The sequence below is a fragment of the Artemia sp. Qi Xiang Cuo genome, chromosome 16, assembly GCF_049724085.1.
Source record: "Artemia sp. Qi Xiang Cuo chromosome 16, ASM4972408v1, whole genome shotgun sequence".
Taxonomy (NCBI): domain Eukaryota; kingdom Metazoa; phylum Arthropoda; class Branchiopoda; order Anostraca; family Artemiidae; genus Artemia; species Artemia sp. Qi Xiang Cuo.
The window spans coordinates 17,211,719-17,230,008 of record NC_142809.1 but is presented as its reverse complement, the minus strand read 5'-3'; the positions used below and the strand labels follow the sequence as shown (position 1 = coordinate 17,230,008).

The 18,290-nt window shown below is 32.4% G+C and overlaps 1 protein-coding gene across 4 annotated transcripts in view; it reads right to left on the bottom strand.

The window, feature by feature from the left end:
* The window catches only part of LOC148942634 (lachesin-like), a 582,410-nt gene that overhangs the window by 57,268 nt on the left and 506,852 nt on the right, over positions 1–18,290 (bottom strand). For all 4 annotated transcript variants that reach the window (XM_089102786.1, XM_089102787.1, XM_089102789.1 and 1 more), the window contains one exon: positions 16,621–16,772. In XM_089102786.1, the coding sequence (XP_088958912.1) occupies positions 16,621–16,772 (152 nt within the window). The remainder of the gene's footprint in view (positions 1–16,620; positions 16,773–18,290) is intronic.

The window sequence follows — 18,290 nt, the reverse complement described above, 5'->3', positions numbered from 1 at the left end:
CAAGAAACTTAAAACATACCCCTTCCCGCACTAAAACTTGTGATACACAGATTACTTAGAACAAGGCATTCTTATCAGTAGAGATGACCCTATAACTCCCATGGGGACTCCTAATATGGGCATAGAACCACGTGGTTTATGGTTTTTGTCAGTGAGAATTTGAAAAACAGGAATTTTGTCACATTTATGTCTGTTTTCTTGGATGGTTATGTGTGTTGGTCGATTTATTTGATGTTTTTCATGGATGGTTATGGATGATTTATGGTTTTTGTCAGTGAGAATGAAAAGACAGTATGTTTCTCACTTGAAAAACAGGAATTTTGTCAGATTTATGTCTGTTTTCATGGATGGTTATGTTTGTTGGTCGATTTATTTGATGTTTTTCATGGATGGTTATGGATGATTTATGGTTTTTGTCAGTGAGAATTTTAATAACAGGAACTTTCTCATATTTATGTCTGTTTTTATGGTTTTTGTCAGTGTGAATGGAAAAACAGGAACTTTCTCACTTTAATGGATTATTGAGTCTAATGGGAGCAGGTCAATGACACTTCCTTCATGTTGTTGCTCTCAGCAAATGTTATGAGTTTCCCGGAAACAGTATTTCTTGTTGTTGCTCGAGGCAAATGTTATGAGTTTCCAGAAATAGAAAACAGCATTTGTTGTTGTTTTGGACATGTACATGCTCGAGTCGTATGTCATGGTGTCCTAACCCCAAATATGGGCATAGAGTCCCTAGGGAGAACACGTGGTTAATGGGGTCAATGACCTAAATTTCCATGGTCGATATTGTTGCTGTTGTTGTTTTGGCCATGTGCATAGGGTCATTAGGGAGAACACGTTGTTAATTAAAGCGATTGGGAATTTGGAACACCTGTGCTGTCAGTCATTAATCAAATTGTTTCCGGGCAAAGTTTAATAATGTCTGACAGGTACTGTCAATCATTAATCAAATTGTTTCCAGGCAAAGTTTAATAATGTCTGACAGGAGATGTCAAGATTGATTGATATGTCACGAAATGGGAATTAATTTGTTGTTTCTAAGGGGAATTATTGATTCACGAAAGGGGAATTAATTTGATTTTTCTAAGGGGAAGGTGGGGAAGAGATATATTGATTGCGTAATCGAAGGGAGAGAATTCCCGAGAAATTGATTACATAATTGGTAGAACCCTATAAGGAGCTCGTGACGGGAATCCATTTATGGGCATAGAATGACGTAATCCACTAAGACAAATGGATTTCTGAGAAATTGATTACATAATCGGTAGAACCCTATCAGAAGGTCATGACGGGGATCCATTTATGGGCATAGAATGACGTAATCAACTAGGACAAATGGATTTCTGAGAAATTGATTTCATAATCGGTAGAACCCTATCAGAAGGTCATGACGGGAATTTATTTATGGGCATAGAATGACTTAGTCGACTAAGACAATTGGATTTCTGAGAAATTGATTACATAATCGGTAGAACCCTATCAGGAGGTCCTAACGAGAATCCATTTATGGACATAAAATGACGTAATCAACTAGGACAAATGGATTTCTGAGAAATTGATTACATAATCGGTAGAACCCTATCAGAAGGTCATGACGGGAATTCATTTATGGGTATAGAATGACATAATCAACTAAGACAAGCAAGTTAATTTCTTAATGTCCCTCCTAAACCCATTTTACAACTTGAAGTACTTATCTTTTTCACCCACAACTATACTTTACAGCTTTTAGGATACCTCAACACCAAGAAATACTTTTCAAAGACCATATCAGAGCAAGTTACTTTCTTAATATCCCTCCTAAACTCATTTTACAAGTTGAAGTTCCCATCCTTTTCACCCGCAACTTTACTTTACAGCTTTTTGAATGCCCCAACTCCAAGCAATACTTTTCAAAAGGCATTTCAGAACAAGTTATTTTCTTAATGTCCCCTTCTAAACCTATTTTCCAACTTTAAGTACCCATCCTTCTCACCCACAACTTTACTTTAAAGCTTTTGAATGCCCCAACACCAAGAAATACTTTTCAAAAGGCATTTCAGAACCAGTTCTTTTCTTAATGTCCCTCCCAAACCCATTTTACAAGTTGAAGTACCCATAATTTTCAACCACAACATTACTTTACAGCTCTTGAAGGCCACAATACCAAGCAATACTTTTCAAAAGGTATTTCAGAACAAGTTATTTTCTTAATGTCCCTTCTAAACCTATTTTTCAATTTGAAGTACCCATCCTTCTTACACACAATTTTACTTTACAGCTTTTGAATTCTCCAACACCAGGCAATACTTTTCAAATGACATTTCAGAACCAGTTCTTTTCTTAATGTCCCTCCTAAACCCATTTTACAAGTTGAAGTACCCATCTTTTTCACCTACAAATGTACTTTACAGCTTTTTGGTTACCTCAACACCAAGAAATACTTTTCAAAGACCATTTCAGAGCAAGTTCCTTTCTTAGTGACCATCCCAAACTCATTTACAAATTGAAGTACCCATCCTTTTAGCTTAGAGTTTTAGTTTGGTTTAGTTTTAGTTAAAAGTTTAGAGTTTTTAGCTTAGAGTCTTAGCTTAGAGTTTTTGTTAGAGTTCTAGTTTAGTTTAGTTTTATTTAAGAGTTTATAGTTTTTAGCTTAGATTATTAGATTAGAGTTTTATTTAGAGGTCTAGTTTAGTTTAGTTTAGTTACAGTTAAGAATTTAGAGTTTTAGCTTAGAGTCTTAGCTTAGAATTTTACTTAAAGCTATAGTTTGGTTAAGTTTTAGTTAAGAGTTTCGAGTTTTAGCTTAGAGTTTTTGTTAGAGTTCTAGTTTAGTTTAGTTTTAGTTAAGAGTTTAGAGTTTTTAGCTTAGAGTCTTAGCTTAGAGTTTTAGTTAGAGTTGAAATTTAGTTTAGTTACAGCTAAGAGTTTCGAGTTTTAGCTTGGAGTCATACCTTAGAGTTTTACTTAAAGTTTTAGTTTGGCTAAGTTTTAGTTAAGAGTTTCGAGTTCTAGCTCAGAGTCTCAACTTGGACTTTTTTTGTTAGAATTCTAGTTTAGTTTAATTTTAGTTAAGAGTTTGATGTTTTACCTTTGAGTTTCAGTTAGAGTTCTAGTTTAGTTCAGTTAAGAGTTTGGTGTTTTAGCTTAGAGTCTTAGCAAAGAGTTTTTGTTAGAGTTCTAGTTTATTTTAGTTTTAGTTAAGAGTTTAGAGTTTTTAGCTTAGAGTCTTAGCGTAGAGTTTTAGTTTGGTTTAGTTTTAGTTAAAAGTTTAGAGTTTTTAGCTTAGAGTCTTAACTTAGAGTTTTTGTTAGAGTTCTAGTTTAGTTTAGTTTTAACTAAGAGTTTAGAGTTTTTAGCTTAGAGTCTTAGCTTAGACTTTTATTTAGAGTTCTATTTTAGTTTAGTTTAGTTACAGTTAAGAATTTAGAGTTTTAGCTTAGAGTCATAGCTTAGAATTTTACTTAAAGTTATAGTTTGGTTAAGTTTTAGTTAAGAGTTTCGATTTTTAGCTTAGAGTCTTAGCTTAGAGTTTTTGTTACAGTTCTAGTTTAGTTTAGTTTTAGTTAAGAGTTTAGAGTTTTTAGATTAGAGTCTTAGCTTAGAGTTTTAGTTATAGTTGAAGTTTAGTTTAGTTACAGCTAAGAGTTTGATGTTTTACCTTAGAGTCATAGATTAGAGTTTTAGTTAGAGTTCTAGTTTATTTTTGTTTTATTTAAGAGTTTAGAATTTTATCTTAGAGTCTTATCTTAGAGTTTTTGTTAGAGTTCTAGTTTATTTTAGTTTTAGTTAAGAGTTTAGAGTTTTTAGCTTAGAGTCTTAGCTTAGAGTTTTTGTTATAGTTCTAGTTTAGTTTAGTTTTAGTTAAAAATTTAGATTTTTTAGCTTAGAGTCTTAGCTTAGAGTTTTTGTTAGAGTTATAGTTTAGTTTAGTCTTAACTTAGAGTTTTTTGATAGAGTTCTAGTTTAGTTTAGTTTTAGTTAAGAGTTTGATGTTTTTCCTTTGAGTTTCAGTTAGAGTTTTAGTTTAGTTTAGTTTTAGTTAAGAGTTTGGTGTTTTACCTTGGAGTCTTAGCTTAGATTTTTAGTTATAGTTCATGTTTAGTTTAGTTTTAGTTAAGAGTGTATAGTTTTAGCTTAGAGTCTTATCTTAGACTTTTTGTTAGAGTTCAAGTTTATTTTAGTTTAGTTAAGAGTTTAGAGTCTTTAGCTTAGAGTCTTAGCTTAGAGTTTTAGTTAGAGTTTTAGTTTAGTTTAGTTTTAGTTAAGAGTTTAGAATTTTATCATAGAGTCTTAGCTTAGAGTTTTTGTTAGAGTTCTAGTTTATTTTAGTTTTAGTTAAGAGTTTAGAATTTTTAGCTTAGAGTCTTAGTTTAGAGTTTTTGTTGAAGAGTTTTTAGGTTAGTTTGGTGTTTTAGCTTAGAGTCTTAGCATAGAGTTTTTGTTAGAGTTCTAGTTTATTTTAGTTTTAGTTAAAAGTTTAGAGTTTTTAGCTTAGAGTCTTAGCGTAGAGTTTTAGTTTGGTTTAGTTTTAGTTAAAAGTTTGGAGTTTTTAGCTTAGAGTCTTAGCTTAGAGTTTTTGTTAGAGTTCTAGTTTAGTTTAGTTTTAATTAAGAGTTTAGAGTTTTTAGCTTAGAGTCTTGGCTTAGAGTTTTATTTAGAGTTCTAGTTTAGTTTAGTTTAGTTACAGTTAAGAATTTAGAGTTTTAGCTTAGAGTCTTAGCTTAGAATTTTTAGGTTAGGTTAGGTTATGCTAGATTAAGTTATGTTAGGTTAGGTTAAGTTAGGTTAGGTTAGGTTAGCCTACGTACGCGCGCGTACGTAGGCTAACCTAACCTAACCTAACTTAACCTAACCTAACATAACTTAATCTAGCCTAACCTAACCTAACTTAAACATGGAGAGATGTTTACTAGCTAACCTAACCTAACTTAGCTAACCTAACCTAACCTCTAACTTAAACGTGGAGAAACCTAACCTCTAACCTAACCTCTTGTGTTGTAATTTCAATTGCGTACTGTTTAATTTTGTGGTTATTTTTGTTTAAACTATACTTCATCTGTAACTAAATATCTGAGCTATGATTCTTAGCTGATCCTCTAAGATATAGATTTTAAATAACACTAAAATAAGAAAAAAATCTAAATTGAACTCCAAGCTAAGACTCTAAGCTAAAACTATAAACTGTTAACTATAACTAACCTAAACGAAACTTCAACCCTAACTAAAACTCTAATCTAAGACTTTAAGGTAAAACTTAAAACTCTTAACTAAAACTAAACTAAACTAGAACTCTAACTAAAACTCTAAGCTAATACTTTAAGGTAAAACTCTAAACTCTTAACTAAAACTAAACTAAGCTAGAACTCTAACCAAAACTCTAAGCTAAGACTCCGAGCTAAAACTCTAAACCCGTGACTATAACTAAAATAAACTTCAACTCTAAGTAAAACTGTAAGCTAAAAATCTAAGGTAGAACTCTAAACTCTTAACTAAACTAAACTATAACTTCAACAAAAACTCTGAGCTAAGACTCTAAAATAAAACTCTAAACTCTTAACTAAAACTAAAATAAACTAGAACTCTAAGTAAAACTCTAAGCTAAGACTCTAATATAAAAACTATAAATTATTAACTGTTAATACAATAAACTTCAACTTCAAAAAAAACTCTAATCTATGACTATATTATAAAACTCTAAACTATTAACTAAAATAAACTAGAACTCAAACAAAAACTCTAAACTACGAATCTAAGCTAAAAACTCTAAATACTTAATTATAACTAAACTAAACTTCAAATCTAACAAAAACTCTAAGCTAAGACTCTAAGGTAAAACTCTAAACTCTTAACTAAAACTAAACTAAACTAGAACTCTAACAAAAACTCTAAGCTACGACTCAGCTAAAACTCTAAACACTAAAATAAAACTTAACCAAAATATAACTTTTAGTAAAAATCTAAGCTATGACACTAAGCTAAAACTCTAAATTCTTAACTTTAAATAAACTAAACTTTAACTCTAACTATAACTCTAAGCTAAAAATCTAAGATAAAACTCTTAACTTTTACTAAACTAAACTTCAACTATAAAAAAAAATCTAAGCCAAGATTATAATAAAAAAACAATATACTCTTAAAGAATACTAAGCTAAACCTAAGACGTAACAAAACTCCGAGCTAAAACTCAAAAATATAAACTAAAACTAAAATAAACTAGACCTTCATCACAAACTCTAGTACAAGACTCAAAGCTAAAAACTATAAACTCTTAACTAAAAAAAAACAAAAAAATCACTCTAACAATAAAACTAAGTTAAGACTCTAAGCTAAAATTCTAAACTCTTACCTAAAACTAAACTAAACTAGAACTCTCACTAAAACTCTAAGCTAAGACTCTAAGGTAAAACGCTAAACTCTTAACTAAAAGTAAACTAAACTAGAACTCTAACTGAAACTTAATGGTAAAAAATAAAATTCTTAACTAAAATTAAACTAAACTAGAACTCTAAAAAAACTCTAAGCTAAGACTCTAAGGTAAAACTTTAAACTCTTAACTAAAACTAAACTAAACTAGAACTCTAGCTAAAACTCTAAGCTATGACTCTAAGGTAAAACACTAAACTCTTAACTAAAAGTAAAGTAAACTAGAACTCTAACTGAAACTCAAAGGTAAAACATCAAATTCTTAACTAAAATTAAACTAAACTAGAACTCTAACAAAAACTCTAAGCTAAGACTCTAAGGTAAAACTCTAAACTATTAAATAAAACTAAACTAGAACTCTAACAAAAACTCTAAGCTAAGACTCTAAGCTAAAAATCTAAACTCTTAACTAAAACTTAACCAAACTATAACTTTAAGTAAAACTCTAAGCTATGACTCTAAGCTAAAAATATAAATTCTTAACTGTAACTAAAGTAAACTTTTAACTCTAACTAAAACTCTAAGCTAAGACTCTCTGGTAAAACTCTAAACTCTTAACTAAAACTAAATTAAACTAGAACTCTAAATAAAGCTAAGCTAAGACTCTAAGCTAAAATTCTAAACTCTTAACTAAAACTAAACTAAACTAGAACTCTAACTAAAACTCTAAGCTAAGACTCTAAGGTAAAACACCAAACTCTTAACTAAAACTAAACTAAACTAGAACTCTAATTGAAACTCAACAGGAAAACATCAAACTCTTAACTAAAATTAAACTAAACTAGAACTCTATAAAAAAAAACTCTAAGTTAAGACTAAACTAAACTAGAACTCTAACAAAAACTCTAAGCTAAGACTCTAATCTAAGAACTCTAAACTTTTAACTAAAACTAAACTAAACTAGAAGTTCAACTAAAACTCTAAGCTAAGACTCTAAGCTAAAAACTCCAAACACTTAACTAAAACTAGACTAAACTAGAACTCTAACAAAAACTCTAAGCTAAGACTCTATGATAAAATTCTAAACTCTTAACTAAAACTAAACTAAACTAGAACTCTAACTAAAACTCTAAGCTAAGACTCTAAGCTAAAGACTCTAAACTCTTAAATAAAACTAAAATAAACTTGAACTCTAACAAAAAGTCTAAGATAAAGCTCTAAGCTAAAACTATAAACTATTAAATAAAAATAAAATAAAATAGAAATATAAATTAAACTATAATCTAACACTCTAAGGTAAAACATCAAACTATTAACTAAAAGTAAACTAAACTAGAAATCTAACTGAAACTCAAAGGTGAAAAATCAAACTCTTAAATAAAACTAAACTAAACTAGAACTCTATAAAAAAACTCTAAGTTAAAAATAAACTAAACTAGAACTCTAAAATAAACTCTAAGACACGACTATAATATGAAAACTCTAAACTTTTAACAAAAAATAAAATACACCAGAACTTCGACAAAAACTATAATCTAAGACTCTAAGGTAAAACTCTAGATTATTAACTAAAACTGAACTAAATTAAGCATCTAACAAAAAACTGTAAGTTAAGACTCTAAGGTAAAACTATAAACTCTTAACTAAAACTCAACTAGAACTCTAACTAAAACTCTAAGCTACGACTAAGGTAAAACATCAAACTCTTAGCTGTAACTAAAATAAACTTCAACTCTAACTAAAACTCTAATCTAAGACTCTAAGCTAAAAACTCTAAAATCTTAACTAAAAATAAACTAAAATAGAAATCTAAAAAAAACTCTAAGCTAAGACTCTAAGCTAAAACTCTAAACTCTTAACTAAAACTTAACCAAACTATAACTTTAAGTAAAATTATAAGCTATGACTCTAAGCTAAAACTCTAAATTCTTAAATGTAACTAAACTAAACTAAACTAGAACTCTAAATAAAACTCTAAGCCAAGACTCTAAGCTAAAAACTCTGAACTCTTAATTAAAACTAAACTAAACTAGAACTCTAACAAAAACTCTAAGTTAAGACTCTAAGCTAAAAACTCCAAACTTTTAACTAAAACTAAACCAAACTAAAACTCTACGCTAAGACTCTAAGCTAAAAACTCTAAACTCTTAACTAAAACTAAAATAAACTAGAACTCTAACCAAAACTCTATGCTAAGACTCTAAGCTAAAACACCAAACTCTTAACTAAACTAAACTAGAATTCTAACTGAAACTCAAAGGTAAAACATCAAACTCTTAACTAAAATTAAACTAAACTAGAATTCTAACAAAAAAAGTCTAGGTTAAGACTCTAAGCTAAAACTCGAAACTCTTAACTAAAACTTAGCCAAACTAAAACTTTAAGTAAAACTCTAAGGTATGACTCTAAGCTAAAACTCTAAATTCTTAACTGTAACTAAACTAAACTTCAACTCTAACTAAAACTCTAAGCTAAGACTCTAAGCTAAAAACTCGAAACTCTTAACTAAAACTTAACCAAACTATAAATTTAAGTAAAACTCTAAGCAAAGACTTTAAGTTAAAACTCTAAATTCTTAACTGTAACTAAACTAAACTAAACAAGAACTCTAAATAAAACTCTAATCTAATAATATATGATAAAAACTCTAAAATATTAACTAAAACTAAAAAAAACCACAAATCTAACAAAAACTCTAAGCTAAGACTCTAAGCTAAAAACTCTAAACTTTTAACTAAAACTAAACCAAACTAAAACTCTAAGCTAAAAGTAGGGGTACTTCAATTTGTAAATGAGTTTGGGATGGTCACTAAGAAAGGAACTTGCTCTGAAATGGTCTTTGAAAAGTATTTCTTGGTGTTGAGGTAACCAAAAAGCTGTAAAGTACAGTTGTCGGTGAACAAGATGGGTACTTCAACTTGTAAAATGGGTTTAGGAGGGACATTAAGAAAAGAGCTGGTTCTGAAATGTCATTTGAAAAGTATTGCTTGGTGTTGGAGCATTAAAAAGCTGTAAAGTAAAACTGTGTGTAAGAAGGATAGGTACTTCAAGTTGGAAAATAGGTTTAGAAGGGACATTAAGAAAATAACTTGTTCTGAAATGCCCTTTGAAAAGTATTGCTTGGTGTTGTGGCCTTCAAGAGCTGTAAAGTAATGTTGTGGTTGAAAAGTATGGGTACTTCAACTTGTAAAATGGGTTTGGGATGGACATTAAGAAAAGAACTGGTTCTGAAATGCCTTTTGAAAAGTATTTCTTGGTGTTGGGGCATTCAAAAGCTGTAAAGTAAAGTTGTGGGTGAGAAGGATGGGTACTTAAAGTTGAAAAATAGGTTTAGAAGGGGACATTAAGAAAATAACTTGTTCTGAAATGCCTTTTGAAAAGTATTGCTTGGAGTTGGGGCATTCAAAAAGCTGTAAAGTAAAGTTGCGGGTGAAAACGATGGGAACTTCAACTTGTAAAATGAGTTTAGGAGGGATATTAAGGAAGTAACTTGCTCTGAAATGGTCTTTGAAAAGTATTTCTTGGTGTTGAGGTATCCAAAAAGCTGTAAAGTATAGTTGTGGGTGAAAAAGATAAGTACTTCAAGTTGCAAAATGGGTTTAGGAGGGACATTAAGAAAGTAACTTGCTTGTCTTATTCGATTACGTCATTCTATACCCATAAATGAATTCCCGTCATGACCTTCTGATAGGGTTCTACCGATTATGTAATCAATTTCTCAGAAATCCATTTGTCCTAGTTGATTACGTCATTCTATGTCCATAAATTGATTCCCGTTAGGACCTCCTGATAGGGTTCTACCGATTATGTAATCAATTTCTCAGAAATCCAATTGTCTTAGTCGACTAGCCTACGTCATTCTATGCCCATAAATGAATTCCTGTCATGACCTTCTGATAGGGTTCTACCGATTATGTAATCAATTTCTCAGAAATCCATTTGTCCTAGTTGATTACGTCATTCTATGCCAATAAATGGATTCCCGTCATGACCTTCTGATAGGGTTCTACCGATTATGTAATCAATTTCTCAAAAATCCATTTGTCCTAGTTGATTACGTCATTCTATGCCCATAAATGGATTCCCGTCACGATCTCCTTATAGGGTTCTATCGATTATGTAATCAATTTCTCGGGAATTCTCTCCCTTAGATTACGCAATCAATATATCTCTTCCCCACCTTCCCCTTGAAACATCAAATTAATTCCCCTTTCGTGAATCAATAATTCCCCTTAGAAACAACAAATTAATTCCCATTTCGTGACATATCAATCAATATTGACATCTCCTGTCAGACATCATTAAACTTCGCCTGGAAACAATTTGATTAATGATTGACAGTACCTGTCAGACATTATTAAAATTTGTCCGGAAACACTTTGATTAATGACTGACAGCACAGGTGTTCCAAATTCCCAATCGCTTTAATTAACCACGTGTTCTCCCTAATGACCCTATGCACATGGCCAAAACAACAACAACAACAATATCGACCATGGAAATTTAGGTAATTGACCCCATTAACCACGTGTTCTTCGTAGGGACTCTATGCCCATATTTGGGGTTAGGACACCATGACATACGACTTGAGCATGTACGTGTCCAAAACAACAACAAATGCTGTTTTCGATTTCTGGAAACTCATAACATTTGCCTCGAGCAACAACAAGAAATACTGTTTCCGGGAAACTCATAACATTTGCTGAGAGCAACAACATGAAGGAAGTGTCATTGACCAGCTCCCATTAGACTCAATAATCCATTAAAGCAAGAAAGTTCCTGTTTTTCCATTCACACTGACAAAAACCATAAAAACAGACATAAATGTGAGAAAATTCCTGTTATTCAAATTCTCACTGACAAAAACCATAAATCATCCATAACCATCCATGAAAAACATAAAATAAATCGACCAACACACATAACCATCCATGAAAACAGACATAAATGTGACAAAATTCCTGTTTTTCAAGTGAGAAAAATACTGTTTTTTCATTCTCACTGACAAAAACCATTAATCATCCATAACCATCCATGAAAAACATCAAATAAATCGACCAACACACATAACCATCCAAGAAAACAGACATAAATGTGACAAAATTCCTGTTTTTCAAATTCTCACTGACAAAAACCATAAACCACGTGGTTCTATGCCCATATTAGGAGTCCCCGTGGGAGTTATAGGGTCATCTCTACTCATATCTCAACAACAACAAAAAAATGTCAAATTAGCTGCAATTAAATCCCGAAATACATTACGCTAGAAATGACAGTAAATGTTGTTTAGTATTTGACATGACCCATGTACAAAAAATACCTGAAGGAAGAACGTCACCTTAAAGATCCATCCAAAGACTCCACCTCACCAAAAATGATCAAGATAAAAACCCAATATTCCACACAAACGGTGATGTTTGGGTCTTAAAATACCCCTCTGGCATTAAGGCCCTCTACCTCGTCAAAATCTACCCCCTAACTTTCTTCTTCAAAATTGGTCTGCTAAATCACTGTTTTGAAAAATGCCTGAATCACAAGAAAAATTCTGATTAATCTAATACTGAAACAAGCAGTCCCTACTTGAAAACTAAACATTCCGTCAACCAATATACATATGACTTGGGGTCCTTCGATTAAATATTTTTCGCGTTTTTCTACTAGCTGTGATGGTGCTGAAATCCTAATCCGAACATACCCTACAGAATGGCATTTTAGCAAAATTGTTTTATTGCCTTGCATTTAGCTGGAAATATTAAGCCCTAAGATTCGGTGTTCGGTATTACAAAAGTATTCGTTATCAAGTCTTACACCAAATATTAATTCGGTGTTCGTGAAAGAAAAAGCCTCAGTTGTCATCAGTTGTGTGAGAAAAAGCCTAATTACAAAAAAAAAAAATGAAAAAAGAGAAGTTTTGAACATTTAAAAAAGTGCAATATCTAGACAGTAGAAAATTCTTCACAGCATAAATTGAATATGATACAACACTTTTCTGCCAGTGCTCCACTTTTGAGATGAAAAGTAATGACACTTTTTTTCTAAACTTTAATCTAACTCAGGATTGCCCCAGAAATTGTAACACCATCCCATTAATCTCAAGTTAAGGGGGAGATTGTTGCCCACAACAACAACCGGAAGGAATTGCCAATTTATTTCTGCTTTCCAACTCTCGGCTCTTTCGAGCACAGCTATAATTCTTTTTAGTTTGTTAATGGCCCTACTGAAGTTTTGAAGCAAGTCACAATATCTTCATGTTTCTGGACCTTGTTTCGGAAGGATATCATAAGATTATTATGAGGGGCTATTATTTTTATGAGTGCATCTCACAGTTTCATTTTGAAAGTCTTAAATTAATGATTTTGATGAGAAATTTCACTAAGAAATAGCTACATAGGGCAATGTACCCACTATTACCAGTCTATAAAACGAAACTTAGTTGGAGGGGATAAAGAGCGAAGCTTCAATTAGATCTGAAAAGGAGTGTACACAGCTATATTGACGTCAGGAGGCTTGCTGCTGCAGTGAGGTGTTTGTGGTTTGTGTTTTCATCCTCAATATGTAAAATTATTCCTTTACGTTTTTTTGTTTTTTTTTTTGGCTATGCTAAGTTGCAATATCATCAGTAATTACGGCTTAACTTTGTGGCTATACTAAGTGACTGTAATTAAATAGTCAAATTGTTTAAGCTAATTTTTTATTCTTTTGATTTTTCCATTCCCCCTGTTTTTTAAAGGCTTCCAGGTATGAAGTCGAAATATTCAAAGCTTTATTATTATTTTTGCAAAAAAGTTTTTTCTTTCTTTGAAGTTCACTGTCTTATAATAAGTTTTACCATTCTAATATATTTTTTTTCCTTTTAATTAGACGACGACTATACTATGCTCATGATCTCAAAGCTCAGATATACTCCCTATAATCAGGGCTATGCTCACGGCTATTCTAAGCTCAATCATTCTGGCCACATTGGCTATATTGTCTAAGCTATACTACATTCAAATATGCTTAGATACTCATTGTGCTCAGTACACCATATTTTGCCTATACTAGTTGGCAATAATATACTCAAGGCCTAAACCCTAAATTCAAGGCGTAAAGAATTTACTTTGAAGAGCTTGGTACTGATCAGGTTGGTATAAATATACATACGCTGGGTCCAGGGGGGAGGGGGGAACACTTTTATTTTGGCTTCTTTTATACTTTAAGTTTATCTGTTTAGTAAAAAAAAGAAAAAACAATACAAATATTACTGCCTTAAATCTTCACACGTAGAAATATCAGTGGCATCAATCAAACGGGACAGGGAGAGATTGTGCTCCCTCCTTCTAGGTTTTTTGCCTTCCCCCCTAGATTTTGAAGATAAATTTATTGGGGGGGGGGGGTTGAGTCCACCGAAAGGTGTCTTTTTTATATTTTAAGTGGAAAAACTGGACAAATCAACATATTTGCCCAAACCCCTAGGTTTTGAAAAACACGTTTTACCCATCTCCTAATTTTTCATGAATTGACACCACTGACCAATCTGGTTCAAACCTATTGAGGTTTCTCTGGGAGGCCCACGCTAAGATTTTTTTGATACTTGAGCATTATAATTAAACCAGCGCTATACACGAAAGAAGTCAAGTTTGGTTAATGCTAATGAAATAAAATAGGATGAATATATAATAGTTTAGTAACAAATTTGGGCTATATATTTGCACATTAGGGACGTGGGAGGTAAGCATAGCATATATTAAATACATAACCTATCCTAGCCTAGGTACCTCTCCCCCCATCTAAACCCCAAAAATCAATTTTTTAAATATTGTAAACTTAATGAGAAACCAAGATTTGCCACCAATTTATTTAGCAAATACCCGTTTTTCTGCTTTCGTGTCTGGTTTCCTTGTACAGTCTATAGTTCTGGTTTAGTTATAATGCACAACTAGCTTTTTTCTTCATCAGAGTGTCTATCAAAAGGATTTATCAAATTCCAATAAAACTTTATTGGACGCATGGGTCGAAGACTAGTACTATTTTGTACAACTTTTCCCTTATTCTTCATATAGACATGAAACAGTGGCGGATTCAGGGGGCGAGGCCCCCCCTCTAGCGTAGTCTAAAGTAGTGCAATTTACTTAATTAACTCAAGTTTGCGTTAATTAAACTTGCTCATAATGCAATTTTATCGGTTTAACCTATTTTGCCCCCCCCCTAAAAAAATTCTGGATCCGCCCCTGATATGAAAGCTGCTATTCTAAGTACTAATTTCAAAAATTGATTATTTAAATTTCCCTGGTATTGTTCAATCATAAAGTTTACGCTTGAAAGTTTAAAATTGCTCAAATCATGCACAGGATACATCAACGGAGCTTATTTCACCCACACTTGTATCTGCAATGTAGTCCGGGCGTAAGTTTCGACGCTAGCTAAATCTCAGTGTGAATGAGCCTGAACAAATCCAAATTTCTCCCTATTTCTTTCCATTGTAATTTTTTATTTCCCCTTGGGGTGTGAGAGTGAGTATTCATCCAATAGCGACTTCTTTACTGAGGAAATTGGCTACAGAGGGGGACTTATAGCTTGATAATTGAACTGTGAATAATCTTATGGTTCGAAATTGGGTGATAATTAGATATGTTTATGGCAATTACTTACAACTAGCACGACGTATTCCACATCGATATTCCATTGAGATTAAAAAGAGATAATTAAATAATTTAGGACATTAAATTGATTTTTGGATTAGTTGATTAGTTGACCCCAAGCAGTGCATAAATAAGAATTAAATACCAAAAATTAAGGGCAATAATAAGGCTGGGCGAGAGATATGGCGATTTAAAGTACCACATATTATTTATTTGCATGGACGTACCCAGAAAATAGGCATGGGAAGAGCTATGACTCATTAATTTCCTGAAGTAGAGCTTACTGACTTCCAAAAGATTTTTATGGTAAGAAAAAGTTGTTAAAGTCACAATAATTACTCAGCTTTGTTTTGGAGTCGAAAGATAGAAGTTTTTAATGCATTTGTTTCAAAAAAAAAACTAAAAAAAAAAATGATTTTATCAAAATATTATAGTCAAGTAATATGGTTATAGTCAATTATAACTAGAATTGGAAGACTAGTAATTTTAGTATGACTGAAGGTTCAATGAGAACAAATTGCTACGATAGGTACTATTTGTGAATTCCGTCGAAGAGCATTTTAATTGTAATAATATCAACACAGGGTTGTTTCTTCTATTTTGTTGGTGTTGTTTAGGAGAAAAATGAGTTCATATGACTGATGCTGTTGCGTCAACTTCTTAACTGGTCGAGAAAGCTAATTTTTTTACTTACTGAACTTCTTGCCAAAACAACCAATATTGACAAAGTTGGATACTGCCGATCATGGGTGTAGGCAGCATTTGCCAGCATATTTTCTAGGGGGGGGGGCAGTCGATAGTGTGTTGGAGTTTTATCAACTGCTTTTTCCAAACCATCTGCTTTTTCAGCAATATCTAATGTAAATTTGAAGGTCTAGGGGGCAGCTGCCCCCCCCCCCTTCCCCCTCCCTTTTCCCATGCTGCCGATCCAGTGTTGTGTTTTACACATAACACAGATCATGCATTGTGTTAGACAGAGCATCTGCATGAGTTAGGAATTAGATTGATTTATCTTTCTTTTACCACGAAGTTATACTTGAAGTACCAAGAAAATCAAAATAAAAGCATTTTCCTCCCTGGATCCATTTTAGGTCTATTCATACCAGAAAACTTTTTCTAAGATCATTCTTTAAGCTGTTTCAAAATTGTCAAGTTTAATTGTCAAAATTGTCATATATATATATATATATATATATATATATATATATATATATATATATATATATATATATATATATATATATATATATATATATATACTTGGTTTTATCAGCATCCACGTAACCAGTTAAACAATCAAGTTTAATTTTCCCTATTCTTGGTACTTTGACATTATATTTACCGAAGAAATTTTAAGTAGAGCTAAGTCTGATATGACATCAGGGGCAAGAATTTACGAGGGGTAAGGGGGGAGGAGAGGAAAGGATTTTTTTTTTTTCTTTAAATTAAGATGCAAAAAATGTATTTCTTAGAATCTAGGGGTTGAATTACGCTTCAAGTGCCTACCCCCAGAGCGGCCTCCCTCAATTGGCACTCATGTATGTCTCATTGACTATGAAGTGTAGTTTATGTGGATTGCGTTATTTTCGAATCTAAGAGGATTCTAGATCGAATTGATAAGCAGTTTAATCTCTGCAGGTGTTCCACTTACCATAAAGTCGTACAGCTTCCTCCGCTTTTCCGAGTGAGTTAGTAGAAACACAAGAATATGTTCCAAAATCACCCCGGGAAACTTCTCGGATCACTAAGCTGATAACAATCTGATAGCTGGAAATCCTCTCTTCATGAATCTCGTATTTCTGGCTGTAAGATTAAATGTCAATCACAGTACTAGAGAACGATCACCAAATCAAACGTAATCAAGATACTTCACAAACTGAATGTTTTACAGAAGTGAATGTTTCACAGAAGTCAACCTAGGTTGTAAGCAGTAGTAACTTTAGATTAACTACGGAAGTTAATTAAAGTGGAAATCCACCCTGAACGCTTATGAAGTACTAAAGGCTTATAATGGCAACATCTTCACAAGTTTCAATTGTATTACTCTCTTTCACTCTAATGAAAGTTTCAATATGTTTCAGTCTAATATTAACAGCAATGACGACGATGATTCAGATTTATTTCACTAAAGATACCCAGTAACTATCTCTGTGAAATTTACTAGAAAAGTAAATTCAAAGCTACTTTTCTATCGTTCCAGTTATTACAGCAACGTCAGCTGGAACGAAAAAAACGAGTGTAATCAGGCACGTATAGAGAAATATTTTAGGGGGAAGAGTCCAACTATAAAAAGAATACTGATTTCATAATTTGTATGAAGTTTGTAAAGAAATTGGGAAAATTTAGGAATTTGGGCGGGTAGCGATAATGCTGGTCGTAATTTGACTATTTCTGAGTATAATAACAAGAAACCTTCCTGGCAGAAATCTTTATAACAAATTGAGAGATGGCTGACCTAAGGTTGCGAAAAGGTGAGCCTAAAGACCTAACTTGTTAATTCTGTTGGTTTACTTTTGTGCCGCATTTTGCGAGCCAATTACATTATTAATTGTCTCTGACGAGAAAATACTTCTGTTCTTTTAGAATCAAATAAGCTAATGATTTGGTTCCAAACAGTTCGTGGTAACGAATTGTAAGTAAGGAGTGACTCGTGCCCAATAGTAACCAAAACTCTAGAAAACAGAATTTTTATAATCAGTACCTGTTGAAAAAAAGAAAGAAAAAAAAAAGAAGAAAAACGGGAGACAGATCAGTGTTACCGATGCAAAAAAGTGATTTTCCTTTTTCATGGACGGGGACTGTAACTTCCCTGTACAAGGTTTTCGACCATATGGTTCAATATATGGTTCCAAAAAATCTGATTTTTTAAATGTATCTATTGTTATCAAAATTCCGTTTTTTAGAGTTTCGGTTGCTTTTGAGCCGAGTCGCTCCTTGCTTACACTTCGTTACCACGAAATGTTTGATTAAACATCCCTTGTGTTTTAGGAGTCATTCTTAAAGAATCTGGACAAAGAGTCAAACATTAACGTGAAGAGCAAGGTTTAAAGGAGGGGGAAACCCCTCATATACCGAATAATTTCTTTTCATTTTAAGTTTTAATGTTGCTCAGTATTTTCAGTAGAAAAATCTTGTTTTTTTTATTTAATGTATGATCATTTTTTAAATAATGTTGGGGAAATACAGATCCTCTCCATGAAATATCTCTCCCAGCACAGAAAATTTCTTCTATGTACCCCCCCGCAGGAAAATTCCCACAGACAACTGCATCCTCGCAGACCCCTCCCCCCGGGAAGAGATTTTCCCGGGAAGTTTCCAAAG